Below are 18,808 nucleotides of genomic sequence, written 5' to 3'. Positions count from 1 at the left end.
CACTTTGTGTCCCCATTGTGCACATCTTGTGAATAACTTCCTTCAGAATAACGACATCGCTCGACTAGAGTGGCCAGCATGTTCTCCAGACATAAACCCTATCAAAAATGCCTGCTATAGATTGAAAAGGGCTGTTTATGGACAACGTGACCACCAACCACTCTGAGGGACCTACGCTGAATCGCCATTGAGGAGTGGGACAATCTGGACCAACAGTGCCTTGATGAACTTGTGGATAGCATGCCACAACGAATATAGACATGCATCAATGCAAGCGGATGTGCTACTGGGTATTAGAGGTACCGGTGTGTACAGCAATCTCTATCACAACCTCTGAAGGTCTTGCTGTATGATGGTACAACATACAATGTGTGGTTTCCATGAGCAATAAAAATGGTAGAAATGAAGTTTATGTTACCTGTATTCCAATTTTCTGTACAGGTTCATAATGAAACTTGGGGAGTCTGTTGACAAAATATTTTTTTTGATTCAGCAGGCAATTGGGATGAATATCTATCATTGCAGCAGATGTTCCAGTGGCACAAGGCATTTTTGGAAAGCTGGATTGACATCCACAATCAAATTCACTCTGTAAGCCCTTCAGCATTGAAAGGTGAAGGCATGCCAACTCAGCACTTATCTGATAGCTCACTCTCTGTATGTACCCAAAACCATTGTCCCATGAAACTGTAACCAAACAATTGTAAACTGAAGTGTGTGCAAACTCTGGTTCCAAATATTTTGAGGAACAACCGCAAAGCCAACAGAGTGCTCATTTGTGAACTTCTAGAATTGTTAAAAGTGATGCTGCTTGTCTGGACGACGTCATAATGGGGCAATAGTTAGGTTTTCAAATATGGCCCGGAGTAAAAAAGACAAGAGTTCTAAGTGACACACTTCACAGTCAACATGCCCCAAGAAGGCATGCCTTAGCAGATATAAAGTGAAGGCAATGTGACTGTCTTTTTTAATGCTAGAAGTGATATTGTCCTTCATGAGTTTGTAGCTGCTGGACAGACTGTCAATGCTGCCTTTTATGTGAGAGTGCTGAAAAGGTGCTTTTCTTTTGGGGGGGGGGGGGGGGGGGGGGGAGGGTAATCATGAGCATCAGATTAGCAATAGCCAGTTCCTGGAAGCTCCACCATGACAATGCACCCAGTCACTCAATCTGGTCAAAAACAACTTGGCAATGCAGCCACACCCCTACTCCTACAGTTTTTTTAACTGTTTTCCTGGTTCAATACACTCTTGAACAGATACCAAATTGCAATAAATAACAACTTGAAAGGGTCTATAAAGGACATTACAACCCACATCTTCCTGAGTGCCTACAAGACTCTGAAATCTCACCGGCAAATACATATGACACAATAATAATTGAATAATTGAATAATTCTTGTGCATTATACCACTCTGATCAATAAATTATTTTTTATGGAATTAGTGACATTATGTTCCGGACAAGCCTTGTACTCTTTTCTTCCTGTTGATCTGTCATTCCATCTGCTTTATGACTGCTGATAGGTAATTCATTTTACCAAACATCTAATACTGATTTCTATATTTTTTCTTGCAAATCTAAGTCCAGCAATGAACCACAGACCTTACCACGATAAGGTAGCTTGTGCTGTACCATAAGTGCAACCCTATCAGAGAAGTATGTGTGGACTGTGATTTCGTAGAAAGGTTCTGGTATAATGTAAATAGAAGTAAAGGATACTCGCTGTAAAGCGTAAGCACTGACTCTTTGACAGGCAACAAGCACAGGTGCACACAAAAAAAGAAGAAAGAAAACTTGCTACCTTTCAGAGTATTTATTTTAGCTACACTACAACTACACACAGAAAACACATGCACCTACGTCCCTACATGCTCCAGCTTGATGAACAATGCCAGTGCTGCATTTCAGCAGGTGGACTATGTTGGGGTGGCGGTTGTGTCAGGTAGGATGGGTAGAGGGAGAGAGAGGCAGGAGGCAGGGAAAGGGGTTGGGGGTTGGTGGTTAGCACCTAGGAGGAGGGCAGCCAGTCTGCAGGAGGGAAAGGTGGTAGGTGTGTAGTAGAGATGGGTTGTTCGCGAACTAACGGGTCCAAACAACGATTCACCAAGATGAACGGAAGGAGTGAGGAACAAATTCTAAGGAACGGTCTTTCATAATTCACTTTGGTTGCAGCTTTCTACTTATAGTACCCAGGAACGAGAAATGGTCGGTCTTGTTCCCACAGCAGCACATCAGGCGGTCTCATTCCAGCCTTGGTCCCATTCCCGTCTCTGTCTCGGTCTCCCTCGGCCAGACTCGTCCTCCTTCACATGGCTACTTTTTGCAATTCCACTGGCAACTGCTCCTAGTTAGTTCAGTATCAGAGTAGTTGTTCGTTTCGTTTGCTGCGCACGCCCGTTCTAGATCTGTTTCAAACCTTTCTTGAACTCTGAACTTCTGGTTCTTTTGTATTTTACTCAGCATCCACGACTGATAATTAAAATGTATTTTATATTTACATAAATCACATGAACATTCATTGTATGTAACACATACATCTTTTCACGTAACAATAGGGCATATCAGCTTACTTCATTATTTCGGTAAACAGCACAAGACATACTTACAAAAAGGCAACCTTTTTTGTTATTACACATGCAAAGGAATTCGGTATGGCATACACGAGTGGCCATTTTCAGTCTTTTTTTGACCCAATGTAAAACAGCATGTTCATTGTTATGGAAAGCAGACAGGCTTAAAAAACGAATGAAGCCTGCACTCCATAATTGAGTGTCTGGTCTCATATTTCATAAAGAGAATATAATAACTTCTACAACATTAATTCAGGGGCACAGGGTGGCAAACAAAAAAAATCGACCCTAGTACTAGACTGCTCACTGTCGCACATCAATCATTATCTATTGTTTTGAAGTTACTTGCATTAGCTTATTTGCTATTTCTTTACTGCCTAATTATTACATGTTTCGCTATTCTGCTCATAGTGGTCAACAAATTATGCGTAACTGGCAAGCTGTCTGTACTCGGGGCTGGTTTTTCGTATGCTACCTTATATTATTTCACTGCTATCAGCCACATAACGCTACAGTTGGCTAAACGATAGATTATGCAGAATTGCGGAAATTACTTCTACAAGTCTGTGAGACTCCTGTACTGAATAAATACTCTGTACTCCAGGGGGGAGGCAAGTGCCCCCTCTTGGCACCTTCCATCCTTCAGTCACCTATGCTACTAATTTTCAGTTTTTCATAAGCACCATATACCATGCACAAATGAACAGTGAATGAGTAAAAATGAATGGTTCCCAAAAAAAGAGTGAGCACCAGTGAACTAATTCCCAAGGATGAATGAGTTTGCCCATCTCTAGCTGTATAACCCTGGTATGTGATACACAGTTGACAGAGCCAATAGAGACATGATTTGGGAGAAGGTGACAAGACGAAGGAAGGTGGTAGGAAAAACTGTTTGGAGGTGGGTGTGGGGACAGTGGGTTACCAGAGATTGAGGCCAGCACAATTATGGCAGAGAAGAATGTGTTGTGAAGGATAACTCCCACCTGCATAGTTCAGTGTAACTGATGGCGGAGGAAAGAATCCAGATGGCCCATATTGTCCGTGGCAACTGTTTGACCATTCATCCTGGTGGACAGCTGGTTGGTATTCAGATTGACATAAAAAGCTGTGCAGTGTTTGCAGCAGAGCTGGTATCTGACATGGCTCCTTTTACCAGTAGCCTGGGCTCTGATGGGATGAGACAGGATAAGCCAGTGACAGGACAAGAGAATGGGGCAGGTCTTGCACCTTGGTCTTCCACTGGGATATGATCCCTGTGGCAAGTGGCTGGGGAGTGGGAGTGGCATAGGGATGGATGAGGAAGTTGTGTAGGTTGAGTGGGCAATGGAACACCACTTTAAGAGGGGTAGGAAGGATCTTGAGTGATATGTTCCTCATTTCAGGGCATGATGAAAGAAAAGGCCCTGGCAAAGGACATAGTTCAGTTGATCCAGTCCAGGGTGACACTGGATGACTAGGGACAGCACTCCTTTCTAGCTTATTGTTGAGGGTGGTGGGAGGATTGGAGGTGTATTTGGATATAGCACAGGAAATCTTTTTGTGCACAAGGTTAGGGGCAGAGTGTCTGTCTGTGAAGGCCTTCATGAGACCTCTAGTATACTGGGCAAGGGAGATCTCATCACTGAAGATATATCATCCACAGACTGTATGGGAGGGATGTTTTAGTGTGGAGGGGATGGCAGCTATTGAAATGCAGATACTGTTGGTGATTACTGGGTTTAATGTGGACAAAACTGTGGATGGAGCCATCAAGAGGTGGAGGTCAACATCCAGGAAGGCAGCACCATTGTGTTTAGGACAACCAGGTGAAGTGAATATGAGAGAGGATACTAAGGTCGACAAGGTATCAGGATAGGGTATCTTGGCCCTCAGTCCGGATCATGAAGATATCGTCAATGAACCGGAACTAGACAGAGGTTGCCACATCCTTTTTCAGAGTTTTGATAATCTCCCATCATGCCCTGAAATGTACATCTTACCAAAACTGCTTCCCACCCTTCCTAATGTGGTGTTCAGTTTCCCACCCAACCCATACAACATCCTATTTCATATCTATGCCACTCACACTCCCAACCCATCCCCACAGGGCTCATATCCCTATGTAAGACTAAGGTGCCAGGCCTGCCAAATCCACTCATCGAGCACTTCTGGTCACGTGCTTATCCTAACCAATCAGAGGCCAGGCAACCCATGAAAGCAGCCATGTCTAATACCAACTCCGTTGCAAACACTGCACAGCTACCCTTGCAACGCATCCTTCACTGCCATAATCTTCCTGGCCTCTACCTCTACATCTGGTAGCCCACTGTCCCCGCAGCCCCTACCCAATATTTTCCACTTCCTCCCTCTTGTTGCCCCCCTTCCCTCTCAACTCATGTACAACTGTTCATCATGTGCCTAGCACATCCACCTGAAACACCCACTCTCGCATTCCTAGCTGGTAAACTGACTGCCTCCCTCTGAGCCACTAGCCACCCAACCCCTACCGCTATGCGTCCCACTTGACACCACCATATGGTTCCTAGATGAAGAGTAGTATTTTCAGTAACAGCTGGGGCAACAGTCTGAATGGGAGAACCGACCTTGTAACATCAACCATGGCACTGTCGTGTTGGTACAGCAAATGACTGAAAGCAAAGGGGAAACTATTATTGTTATATTTCTCAAGGGCATGCAGCTCTATTGTATGGTTTGATGATGACAGCATCCTCTTGGATACAATATTTCCCCCATTCAGACCTCCACATGGGGACTATTCACAAATATATCATGAAGATAAACAAATTTGGGTTTCTTGAGACTGCAGCATGGGATCACTTAATCCGGTGGATACGTTAGATGATTTAAAAAGAGAAACTGATATACTGAAGTTAGATTCAATGCAGATTTGATATGAGCGGTTTAGCTGAGTACAAGGTAATAAACACAACATCAAATAGGGGTAATGCAGGAGTAGATATAATAATGAATAAGAAAACAGGAATGCAATTGAACCACTATGAACAGCAAAATGAACATAGTCTCATATCCAAGAAAGAGACAAAGCATTCACTGTATGCATATAACTCAGAGCTTAATGTAGAGACTGAAAGAATGTACAATGGGATAAAGAACTGTGCAGATTGTGAAGATACAAGATAATTTAATAGTGATGCAGGACTGGAATCATCGTTATAGAATGCAACTATTTAAATATTTCTATGTTGGTGATATTCAGTCATCTAGGAACTATATTTAGATTATAAATTACAACAATAGCTACAACTGCGTATTATTGAAATTATAGAGGGACATCGTAAAGAAAGATGTAGGGAAGATATTTCATTAAATGGGCTACAGTGTCGCATGACAGTTAAAAAAGGAGGAATAAGCAAGATATAGGTTGCAGGAATGGAGATTAAATGTACGAGGGCCGTTCAGAAAGAAACCTCCGGTTGATTTAAAAAAATACACCAAGTTAAATAAAAATATTTTAATATATACATCTTACAACTACATCTTTGCACTATTTTTCTACATAGTCTCCATAGCGATTGAGGCACTTATCGTATCTCTTCACAAGCTTTGAAATTCCTTCTGCATAAAAATCACCCGCTTGTGCCTGGAGCCAGCCTGTGACTGCATCTTTGAGCTCTTCGTCGTCATCAAACCGCTGTGACCCGAGCCATTTCTTCAAATGCATGAAGAGGTGATAATCACTTGGCGCCAGGTCTGGGCTGTAAGGTGGATGGTTGATAACGTCCCACTTGAAGGACTCAAGAAGGGCCGTTGTTCTGCGAGCAGAGTGAGGACGGGCGTTATCGTGCAAAAAAACGATACCAGAAGTCAGCATACCACGGCGTTTGTTCTGTATAGCCCGTCGTAACTTTTTTATTGTTTCACAGTACACGTCTTGATTAATGGTCGTACCACGTTCCATGAATTCAACCAACAACACCCCTTTGGCATCCCAAAACACCGTTGCCATCAGTTTTCTGACAGAAAAATCTTGCGAGGCTTTTCTTGGTTTGGTAGGCGAATTTGAATGTGCCCACATCTTTGATTGTTCTTTTGTCTCAGGGTTCACGTACTTAATCCAGGTTTTGCCACCGGTCACGATTCTGTTTAACAATGGTTCTCCTTCGTCCTCATAACGTGACAGAAAGTCTAATGCAGAGGCCATTCTTCGAGTTTTGTGGTGGTCGGTAAGAATTTTGGGCACCCATCGTGCACAGAACTTACGGTAACCCAATCTTGCTGTCACTATCTCGTACAAGAGAGTCTTAGAAATCTGTGGAAAACCAGTAGACAACTCCGACATTGAGAAACGTCGATTTTCACGAACTTTTGCATCAACTGTCTGAACGAGTTCGTCAGTCAACAATGATGGTCTACCACTCCTCTCTTCATCATGAACGTTTTCTCGTCCACTTTTAAATAAACGTACCCATTCACGGACAACTCCTTCACTCATAACTCTTGGTCCGTACACGGCACAAAGCTCACGATGAATAGCTGCTGCAGAATATCCTTTGGCTGTAAAAATCCTTATGACAGCACGTACTTCACATTTGGCGGGGTTTTCTATTGCAGCACACATTTCAAACTGCCACAAAAACTAAACTAGCGCAGGTACGACGTTCACTCGACCACGGCTTGATGCCGACTGACCTGTTGAGTGCGTGAACGCATAGATGGCGTCGCTACTCCCCCCACAACCCGCACTGTGACCAATCGGAGGTTACTTTCTGAACCGCCCTCGTAGTTCTCACAAAAACATAAAGAAAAATAAAGATGCATTGAATACAGTGGCAAAGTTTTGTGTGTGTGTGTGTGTGTGTGTGTGTGTGTGTGTGTGTGTGTGTGTGTGTGTGTGTGTGTGTTGTTGTTGTTGTTGTTTGGAGAGTTGCAGCACACCAGTCTTCACACTGAATACCACAGTTAGTCGATCCAGTGGAAGTCTCTTCATTTCTGCCATAACTACTGCATCCTACATCCCTCTGAACCAACTGATTTTATTCGAGCCTTGGTCACGCAAACCTGTTCAATCTCCAGTGGGCAGTGGGCTGGCTGGCTGTACACAGACAGGACTACTACAATGTTGGGATGTGCAGACGTTGATCACAATCAAACACCTCATTGCACAACTGGACTATTCTGCTTGAAGTGCTGACACACTCTTCCAGCAGTTGGGGTATTCCCACGTCTGTGCCCACTGGTTTCCTCAACCATAAAGACTTACTACATCTGTTTGGCCCAATGAAAGATGCACTCCATGGGAAGCAGTACGTGGACAATGTGGAGATTATTAATGCAGCAAGACATTGGTTTCGACATCTAATGGTAGAAAGGTAGTATGCAAGCTTACATGCACTTCTAGTAAGGTGGCGTAGGACCGTCACCTTGAACAGATACTGTGTTAAAAGGGAAGGTTTTGAAGCAAAAAGTGTGAGGAATAACATGGCATATTGGAATCCTGAAAAAAACTTAACCTTATATCATAAAAAATGTATTACTTATGGAATGCCACTTGTACAATATCAGCTTGAAACGTAAATGTCTCACCGACTGCTTCTACCTTATGCTCACATAAAGGCAATGCTCTAAGGTCTCCATCCCACCTATAAAGGCTGATTCATCTGTATGTGCTCAGTGAAGTGAATAATTTTTTGTCCAGAGAGCTTTTGGCTACTCCATACAAATCCCGTCAGAAAACACTGAAATATCTCTTTTTCAAAATTGATTTTCTTTTTATTGCCAGTCTGCTCTGTGTACTCTCTCTGCTTTGTAATTACTTTGCTGTAAAAACAGCAAAACTCATTTACTACTTTCAGTGTCTTCATCTTCTAACCCAATTCCTTCATCATCAGTGAAATAACACAACATTTTGTCCTTTGTTATACTAATGTTCATTTAATAATCTCTTTTTAGGCACTACCCTTTCTGTTCAACTACTGTTTTGAGTCCTTTGCCACCTGACAGAATTTCAAAGTCATCAGTAAACCTGAATGTTTTTCTTCTTCTCCATGAACCATAAATCCCTTTACAAATATTTCCTTTGTTCATGAAGAAGCTACTAAACTGTCTAATTCTCTTCTCAGTTACCTGCTTCCCTTTCTTGTCCTTTAACTGCAGTCTAGTTCCTGTAAAAGTTGAAAATAATGCAAGTCAGTATTTTGCAACCATGATTTATTAAACTGATAATTCAATAATATTCATACCTGCCAGCACTGTCACTCTTTGGAACTGGAATCATCACTTTTTTCCTTATCCTGAGAGTATTTTGCCTGTCTCATATCTTGAAGACTGATGGAATAATTTACAAGACTGATGGAATAATTTACTCCTCACTGTCACATCAGCCATCTTATCTCCATTTACTTCCTCTTCCCTTTATATTACATTGTCATCAAGTTAATTTCCCTGGTGTACACTTTCTATATAGTCCTTCCACCTTTCAGCCTTCCCTTCTATGTTTTGTGCTGTCATGGGTGCTTAACATTCATACAGCTACTTCTCTTTTCTCATAAAGTCTCTCTCATTTGCTTACAGGCAACATCTATCTTTATCCTCATGCATGACTTTACTGTCTTGCTTTTATCCTCTAACCATAATACCTGTTTAATCATTTAACCTATCTCACCATTACCTTAAACATATGTTGCCCATTTAATTTGCTGCATATTTTGTATTTTCCCATTTTGTCAAATTAACTTAATGCTTCATATGTTATCCAAGAATTTCTACTGGGTCTTGTCTACTTGCCTCTTCAGTCTTTGCTGCCTTCACTGTTTCATCTGTCAAAGCTATCCATTTCCCTACTTTCAGTCCAATGTTGTCTAATGCTTCCTCAAACTTTGAACAACCTTTGGTTCTTTCAGTTTATTCAGGTCCCATCTCTAATTTTCAACCTTCATGCATTTTCTTCAGTTTCCTTCTGCAGTTCATAACCAATAATTTGTGATCAGAGCCCACTTCTGCACCTCGAAAAGTTTTGCTGTTTAAAATCTGGTATCAAAATCTCTATCTTACCATTATATTAGGTTGATGCACAAATTTGTAGCACTTCTGTTTTGCAAGTTGGTATTCCAGTTGCTATGGGCTTATTTATCAGCCGTCATTTTTTATTTGTACGTAACTGTTGTTATTTGAGTTTATATATAGTCGTTTTATCATTTGGAGATACTGAGTGGCACTGTGGGCAGTAGAAATTGGAGTATGAAGTGGAGAAATCTGAATATTTCCGATATATCAATCTTCTTGAGTTCAACAGTTGGGTGATGGCAGCACAGGCAACCAGAAACACGTGCACTGTGTATGCGGATAATATCACTGGTCAGAGAATGGCAAGAAAACAGTTTTCTTATTTTTAACGATTGTTTTGACATTGAGACTCCACATTCTGGAAGACCTTTGGGATCTGATGAAGACCGTTTTTACCCAATGATCCGTGATGATCCACTTCAGTGGACTCAAGAACTGGCAAATGTGATGAACTGCAGTCATTCCACGATCGTGTGACTTCTGCATGCAATGGGGAAGTTTCAAAAATCGGGTGTAAGGGTACCACATGCTTCAAATCACAAAACTCAAAGGATGGTCACATGTGCAGCTCTGCTTGCTAATTATCAGCTGGCTCATAAACAGCACCGACCATTCCTATGTCATATCGTTAATGGGGATGACAAATGGTGTCTTTAAGTCAACATAATGAAAATATGGGAATGACTGAGACCAAACAAAGCAGCAACATATACAGAAGATAATGTTATGCATCTGATGGACCAGCAATGGTGGTGTACTATGAATTGCTTCTCTGAGGTGTATAACCATCACTGATGACATTTACTGTCAATAACTAAGACATCTTGCATTCACAATTCAAGAACAAAAACCAGGAAAGCTGCATAAAGTGATGCTACTCCACAATAACACCCATTTGTATTTTGTTACACAGAAAAAAAACACCATACATGAGTTGGGAAGTCATTCCAAATCCACCTTATTCACCTGTCCTTGCACTTTCAGATTTTCACCTTTACCACACACTATCAAACAATCTTCAAGGGACTTCCCTTCCGGATGAAAATGCGCTCCCAACACAGCACGGCGAATTCTTCACCTCAAAACCACATGATCTCTACAGTCGTGGAATTGAAAAGGTACCTCAACTTTGACAGACTGTTGCAAATAGAGAAAGAGAATATATTATTGATTACTCAAATCTGTTGTGTGTATCTGTTGCGTTTACTAAACTTACAGAAAAACACTACAAACGTATGCACCAACCTAATAACCTCTTCCAGTGTCTGAGTTTCTTCCATACGTACAACATTCTTTCATGATAGCAATGATTAAATTTCTTTCTGTGTAAAATTCTAGTAGGTAGCTTCCTCTCATTTCTTTCCCCCCGTCCAAGTTCTCCTACAGTTTTTCTTTCTATTTCTTTCCTTACCACTGAATTTGAGTCGCCTATCAAGATTAAATCTTCATCTTTCTTAGTTATCTGAATAATTTCTTCTTATCTCAACATAAATGGTTTCAGTATCTTCACCATCCATGAAGCCAGCTGGCATGTAAACTTGTACTACGATGGTGGGTGTACATCCTTCTCAAAATAATGTGTTCACTGCACTGCTCGTAATAGCTTACCCACACTCCTCTTTTCTTGCCCATTATTAGATCTATTTCTGCATTGATTCTATTTAATTTTGCTTTTTTAAATCTGTACTCACCTGATCAGAAGTCCTGTCTACCTGCCACTGTACATGTACAGCTTTCGCATCCCGCAACTACCCTCCCGAAGAAGCAAATAACCAGAGCCACTTCCTCATCTCCTCAAACCCAGAACCTCCCACAGAAGAACCCCAAAAGTGCCCACTTGTGACAGGATACTTTCCGGGACTGGATCAGACTCTGAATGTGGCTCTCCAGCAGGGATATGACTTCCTCAAATCCTGCCCTGAAATGAAATCCATCCTTCATGAAATCCTCCCCACTCCACCAAGAGTGTCTTTCCGCCATCCACCTAACCTTCGTAACCTCTTAGTTCATCCCTATGAAATCCCCAAACCACCTTCCCTACCCCCTGGCTCCTACCCTTGTAACCGCCCCCGGTGTAAAACCTGTCCCATGCACCCTCCCACCACCACCTACTCCAGTCCTGTAACCTGGAAGGTGTACACGATCAAAGGCAGAGCCACGTGTGAAAGCACCCATGTGATTTACCAACTGACCTGCCTACACTGTGAAGCTTTCTATGTGGGAATGACCAGCAACAAACATTCCATTTGCATGAATGGACACAGGCAGACAGTGTTTGTTGGTAATGAGGATCACCCTGTGGCTAAACATGCCTTGGTGCACAGCCAGCACATCTTGGCACAGTGTTATACCATCCGGGTAATCTGGATACTTCCCACTAACACCAACCTGTCAGAACTCCGGAGATGGGAACTTGCCCTTCAGCATATCCTCTCTTCTCGTTATCCACCAGGCCTCAATCTCCGCTAATTTCAATTTGCCGCTGCTCATACCTCACCTGTCTTTCAACAACATCTTTGCCTCTGTACTTCTGCCTCGACTGACATCTAACTCTTTGCTTTTACAAATGTCTGCTTGTGTCTGTGTATGTGCAGATGGATGTGTGTGTGTGTGTGTGTGTGTGTGTGTGTGTGTGTGTGTGTGCGCGCGGGCGAGTGTATACCTGTCCTTTTTTCCCCCTAAGGTAAGTCTTTCCGCTCCCGGGATCGGAATGACTCCTTACCCTCTCCCTTAAAACCCACATCCTCTCGTCTTTCCCTCTCCTTCCCTCCTTCCTGACGAAGCAACCGTTGGTTCCGAAAGCTTGAATTTTGTGTGTATGTTTGTGTGTCTATCGACCTGCCAGCACTTTCGTTTGGTAAGTCACATCATCTTTGCTTTTAGATATATTTTTCCCACGTGGAATGTTTCCCTCTATTATATTCTTAACAAATAATGGTGTAGATGTGGCCCTAACTCCTCCTCTGCATGCCACAGGTGACACCACTGAAAAAGATTCAGGTTCTGGGGATAACTCTTGTAGAGATAACTTACCTGCAAGTCAGATAAATGCAAATGTTTTGATTACTGACCCACATATTCAGACTTTGACTCTAGATTTACCAATGGAAACAAATTCTTTTCAGAAAGAACAAATACCTTGTACACCTTCAGTGAGTAGCAACAACAGAAATGATACTGGTAATAAGCATCAGATATCTCAGTCAGCTATTCCTCCTTCCTCAAAAAAAAATAGAAATGGGATTCTGTTTCAAAATGCAAGTCTAGGAAAGAAGAAAGTTTTAACTGAACAAAAGACAGAATTCCTGAATCAACTGTAGAACGGCCTCTAATGAATACTGCACTTAATAAGAACAGTACGAGTCCTCTAGCATACTATTAAAAATTATTTGATAAAGAGGTTATTAGCCTGATGGTTACATATGCCAATAAGTACGCAGTGAAAAGAAACAGATTTGGAGACTGCACTGAAAATGAAGTGTGGGTTTTTATAGCTGTTTTTCTCCTTAGTGGGTTTGTGGCTCAGAGGAAGAAAATGTAATGGCAAGGAGAAACTGACAGCCATAATGAATTTGTCTCCAATGCCATATCAAGAGACTGATTCAATTTTATTATGAACAATCTTCACGTTTGCAACAATGATGAACTGGATCCAAATGATAGATTTGCAAAAATCAGAAGATAGTTAGCCATGCTCAATGAGAGATTTGTAGCTCTTGCACCACATGAGCACCCCCATTCAGCTGATGAGTCGATGGTGCCATATTTTGGACAACATGGATGTAAACAGTTCATCAAAGGTGTATAATTCATTTTAAAAAATTACATTATGTCCAAATAATTTCAAGTGTTTACATAATGGTATATACACTCCTGGAAATGGAAAAAAGAACACATTGACACCGGTGTGTCAGACCCACCATACTTGCTCCGGACACTGCGAGAGGGCTGTACAAGCAATGATCACACGCACGGCACAGCGGACACACCAGGAACCGCGGTGTTGGCCGTCGAATGGCGCTAGCTGCGCAGCATTTGTGCACCGCCGCCGTCAGTGTCAGCCAGTTTGCCGTGGCATACGGAGCTCCATCGCAGTCTTTAACACTGGTAGCATGCCGCGACAGCGTGGACGTGAACCGTATGTGCAGTTGACGGACTTTGAGCGAGGGCGTATAGTGGGCATGCGGGAGGCCGGGTGGACGTACCGCCGAATTGCTCAACACGTGGGGCGTGAGGTCTCCACAGTACATCGATGTTGTCGCCAGTGGTCGGCGGAAGGTGCACATGCCCGTCGACCTGGCACCGGACCGCAGCGACGCACGGATGCACGCCAAGACCGTAGGATCCTACGCAGTGCCGTAGGGGACCGCACCGCCACTTCCCAGCAAATTAGGGACACTGTTGCTCCTGGGGTATCGGCGAGGACCATTCGCAACCGTCTCCATGAAGCTGGGCTACGGTCCCGCACACCGTTAAGCCATCTTCCGCTCACGCCCCAACATCGTGCAGCCCGCCTCCAGTGGTGTCGCGACAGGCATGAATGGAGGGACGAATGGAGACGTGTCGTCTTCAGCGATGAGAGTCGCTTCTGCCTTGGTGCCAATGTTGGTCGTATGCGTGTTTGGCGCCGTGCAGGTGAGCGCCACAATCAGGACTGCATACGACCGAGGCACACAGGGCCAACACCCGGCATCATGGTGTGGGGAGCGATCTCCTACACTGGCCCTACACCACTGGTGATCGTCGAGGGGACACTGAATAGTGCACGGTACATCCAAACCGTCATCGAACCCACCGTTCCACCATTCCTAGACCGGCAAGGGAACTTGCTGTTCCAACAGGACAATGCACGTCCGCATGTATCCCGTGCCACCCAACGTGCTCTAGAAGGTGTAAGTCAACTACCCTGGCCAGCAAGATCTCCGGATCTGTCCCCCATTGAGCATGTTTGGGACTGGATGAAGCGTCGTCTCACGCGGTCTGCACGTCCAGCACGAACGCTGGTCCAACTGAGGCGCCAGGTGGAAATGGCATGGCAAGCCGTTCCACAGGCCTTATATCCAGCATCTCTACGATCGTCTCCATGGGAGAATAGCAGCCTGCATTGCTGCGAAAGGTGGATATACACTGTACTAGTGCCGACATTGTGCATGCTCTGTTGCCTGTGTCTATGTGCCTGTGGTTCTGTCAGTGTGATCATGTGATGTATCTGACCCCAGGAATGTGTCAATAAAGTTTCCCCTTCCTGGGACAATGAATTCACGGTGTTCTTATTTCAATTTCCAGGAGTGTATTTCAGGAAAACCAATTTGATATGGATATAAGTTCTGGTGTGGAGGTACCAGCGATGGATATCTAATATGGCTGGAACCTTATCAGAGAGCTGGAACTTGCAGATAAACCTATAAGGGCAAGGGTCTGGGGTATGGAGTTATGTGTACATATGCTGGTCAGCTGCTGCACAATATTCCATACTGATTTTTCTTTGACAGCCTGTTTACCAGCGTTCAGCTTCTGCAAGATCTCAAGAAAAGAGGCATTGAAGCTACTGGGACAATCCACCATAACAGAATACCTAAAATCTGCATTTCGTTTCCACCAGAAAAATTCGAGGAGGAGAACAGAGGAACATACGAGTCATGTTCAGATAAAAATTTCGGTAAAAGTCTGAACATATACTTCAAATGTCATACTCTGAAATAAGTCAACATGTTAATTAACTTTCTTTTGTTTCATGAATATCAATTGTCATGTGGAATGATAACAACGTCATTACTTTGGCTACCAATTATGACCAGGCTCTGCCACTGAGACAGGTACGCCAATTCTCCAGCGACAATAAACAGAAAGTGTTAATGCCTCAACCTAGACTGTTCCAAGCATATAATAATCATATGGGTGGAATAGATCCTTATACTGAACATACACAAGAAGAAAAAAGTGGTGTTTTCCTATAATAGCACGTCTAATCGATGTTGCTGAACAAAATGCTTGGAATCTGTACAGGTGTAATGAGGGGCCAATTGATCATCTCACATTTAGGTGCCGTATTGCCACTGCAATACTTAATGGAAATAAGAGTATTGTCCAAAGCAGAGAACGACATTCCAGAGTAAATGAAATTGAATCACGCTGTGATGGGAAAGAACATTATGTTGGTGATTAACCAGTACATGGCAAAAAAAAAAAAAATAAAATAAAATAAAATAAATAAATAAATAAATATTACAACTGCACTGTAGAATGTGCAAGAAGAAGACCACCAGTAAGTGCCTCAAGTGTGATTTGGCTCTCCATGTTTCATGTTTTCTGCCTTTCCATACTAAAAAATTGTAGTTGATGTAATATTGTTGAAAATGTAGTCATATTATCCTGCCATCCTTCCAGAAGGAAAACCTATTGTGACTAGACTACAATGTAGCTGTTGTAAAATCTGTTTTTTTTTTTTTTTGTGTTTGTAACAACAAATGCTAATAAAGTATTAGAATATAAACCAAAAATTTTTAAAATTTTATTTCAGGACTATCTGGGTTAAAGTACTTGTAACACACACATAATAACTGACAATAATCTGCAAAGTATTACAAAATACTAACCTTGATCTAAGCCTTCCACTGTGGCCTTATCTTTCTCGTCATCTACTCCAACATAGACTGGTTCTTTCTTTAAGGCTAATTTTGTGAGTGCTTCTGTCTTTGCAGTTGTTGTAGCACTGAAAAGCATAGTCTGTCTGCGCTCTGTTGAAAAAAGTTAAGACATTTTCTTTGATCTCCGAACAGTAACTACTAGTCACACAAATATAAGTATTTTAATATACAGATTGTCAACTATTGCATACAAACTCTACAGATTATGAAAACAAAGGATTTGCTTACTTGGCAATAGATTAATAATCTGCTTCATTTCTTCCTCAAATCCAATGTCCAATATTCTATCAGCCTCATCTATTACGAGGCACTGTAGATTTTTATACAAGAAATCTGCAGTATTTTGAAGATGGTCCAATAGTCTCCCAGGTGTTGCCACAATGATGTTGATACCTAAAAGAGCCAGTAATAGTTTCCAAAAATAAATTCCACAGACACAATATAGCCTCAAAAACAAAAAACACAAATTTACATGCATAGTAAGTACTTCACCTTTTGCAAGTTTTTGGGCTTCAGTCTGCCTGTTGGCACCACCCATTAACAAACCATAGGTATGGTGGTGGTACTTCATAAGTTCCTTTAAGACACCAAATGTCTGCATGGACAGTTCCCTTGTTGGAGATATGATTATGCAACCTGTGCCTAGAATGATTCAAATAAAACAAAACTGAGATGTTCATACACTCTAAAACCTTAGTGTAACATAACCGCATCATGTAGACAGCACAGAGAGTTGCGCGCGCGCGCGCGCGCGCACGCACGCACGCACGCACGCACGCACGCGCACACACACACACACACACACACACACACACACACACACACACACACACACACACACAGATTCACAAAATTCTCTCTCTTCTTCTAACCACACAAAACATGAACAGATTGCTACATTTTCTGGCTAGCTACCACGTTTTTCTGCACACTTCCATTGCAAGCTTCGTTAAACAAACAGAACAAAAGGCATGACCAAGCACGCTCTTTGTTTAGTTGTTGCTATAGTAGCATCCCTGTAAACAATTAGACTTCAATCACTTTGTTATTCTGATCCAGCTACTGGGCAACTCAGATGTTAAATCGAAAATAAAATCAATGTCAGTATTCAGCTGTGACACTTCCAATGCAAACTGGCAAACATTTGCAAATTAAGTTACAGTGATCAGCCAGAACATTATGAACACCTACTTAATAGCCAGTATGTCCACCTTTGGCATGGATAACAGCAGCAACACATTGTGGCATGGAAGCAATGAGCCCTTGGTAGGTCGCTTGGGAGTTGGCACCACATCTGCACATGTAGGTCACCTAATTCCCATAAATTCTAGGGAGAGGGACGATGAGCTCTGATGCCACATTCAATCTCATCCAGATGTGTTTGATCAGGTGCAGATGTGGTGAGTCAGGGGGTGGGGGCAGCACATCAATTGGAAATCACCACTGTGTTCCTCGAACCACTCCATCACACTCTTGGTTTTATGACATGGCAAATTATCTTGTTGAAAAATGCCATTGCCGTTGGAAAATCCGTTGGACCCTCAGAGGCTCACATGAATGTTCCCCAGAGCATAAAGGAGCATCCACCAGCTAGTCTCTGTCCTGCAGTACACGTGTCAAGAAGCTGTTTCCCTGGAACATGACAGATTTGTGTCCTCCAATTGGCATGGTGAGGAAGGTATTGGGATTACAAGACCATGCAATGCTCGGCCACTGCCCCAGCATTCAGTGCTGATGGTCATGTGCTCATTTCAGTTGTTGTTGCCGTTGTTGTGGTGTTGACATTGGCACATGCATGGGTCATCAGCTGCAGAGGCCCATCATCAGGAGTGCAGTGCACTTTGTGTTCAGACACACTTGTGCTCTGCCCAGCACTAAAGTGTGATGTTAGTTGTGTCAGCTTGCCACCTATCCTGTTTAGCCAGTCCTGCCCAACCTATGTTGTGTCTGATATCTGTAATGAGGGGGTGGCTGCCCAACCCCACAATGTCTGGATGTGGTTTTACTCAACACAGCACTTCTCGAATACCTGAAAAGTTGTGCAGTTTCCAAAATGGTCTTGTTGAGTCTCCAGGCCATCACATTCTGCCCTCGGTCGAACTCGGACAGATTGTGCGCCTTCCCCACTCTACATAATTTCCAGCATGCTCACTGATACCATGCACCTGCCTGACTAGCAGTCATTCCTCACCAGGTGACATTGCTATTGTCTGGACGGGTTTGTATCGATAGTAGGTTGGTGGTCTTAATGTTCTGGCTGATCAACATACATTCAAAATGTTCTACATTCAATGGATGGATGAGTGTGGTGGGAGAGAGGGAGAGAGAGAGAGAGAGAGAGAGAGAGAGAGAGAGAGAGAGAGAGAGAGAGAGAGAGAGAGAGAGGTGGGCTTGACACATGGCTTATGGAATAGTAAGGTCATCAAAATAGTTACTTGCAGAACAGTAGTTTGCTGCACACATTCTCACACAACAGTCTTCTCCCACCTGTGTTCAAGCATGGAACTGATAGTATAACATTACAATCTATTCCAACTAAAGCTGTAGTTTTCTTCTTTCATACAACA

At 42.8% G+C, this 18,808-nt stretch overlaps 1 protein-coding gene across 1 annotated transcript in view; it reads right to left on the bottom strand.

Moving 5' to 3' along the window:
- LOC124788003 (probable ATP-dependent RNA helicase pitchoune) overlaps positions 1–18,808 on the bottom strand; it is a 53,651-nt gene that overhangs the window by 16,118 nt on the left and 18,725 nt on the right. Inside the window, exons 5-7 of the mRNA XM_047255049.1 lie at positions 16,734–16,883; positions 16,470–16,634; positions 16,191–16,331 (exon numbers count right to left, since the gene is read on the bottom strand). Coding sequence (XP_047111005.1) covers positions 16,191–16,331; positions 16,470–16,634; positions 16,734–16,883 — 456 coding nt within the window. The remainder of the gene's footprint in view (positions 1–16,190; positions 16,332–16,469; positions 16,635–16,733; positions 16,884–18,808) is intronic.

The sequence above is a fragment of the Schistocerca piceifrons genome, chromosome 1 (genome assembly GCF_021461385.2).
Source record: "Schistocerca piceifrons isolate TAMUIC-IGC-003096 chromosome 1, iqSchPice1.1, whole genome shotgun sequence".
NCBI classification, from domain to species: domain Eukaryota; kingdom Metazoa; phylum Arthropoda; class Insecta; order Orthoptera; family Acrididae; genus Schistocerca; species Schistocerca piceifrons.
This window is presented reverse-complemented; position numbering and strand designations above follow the sequence as displayed.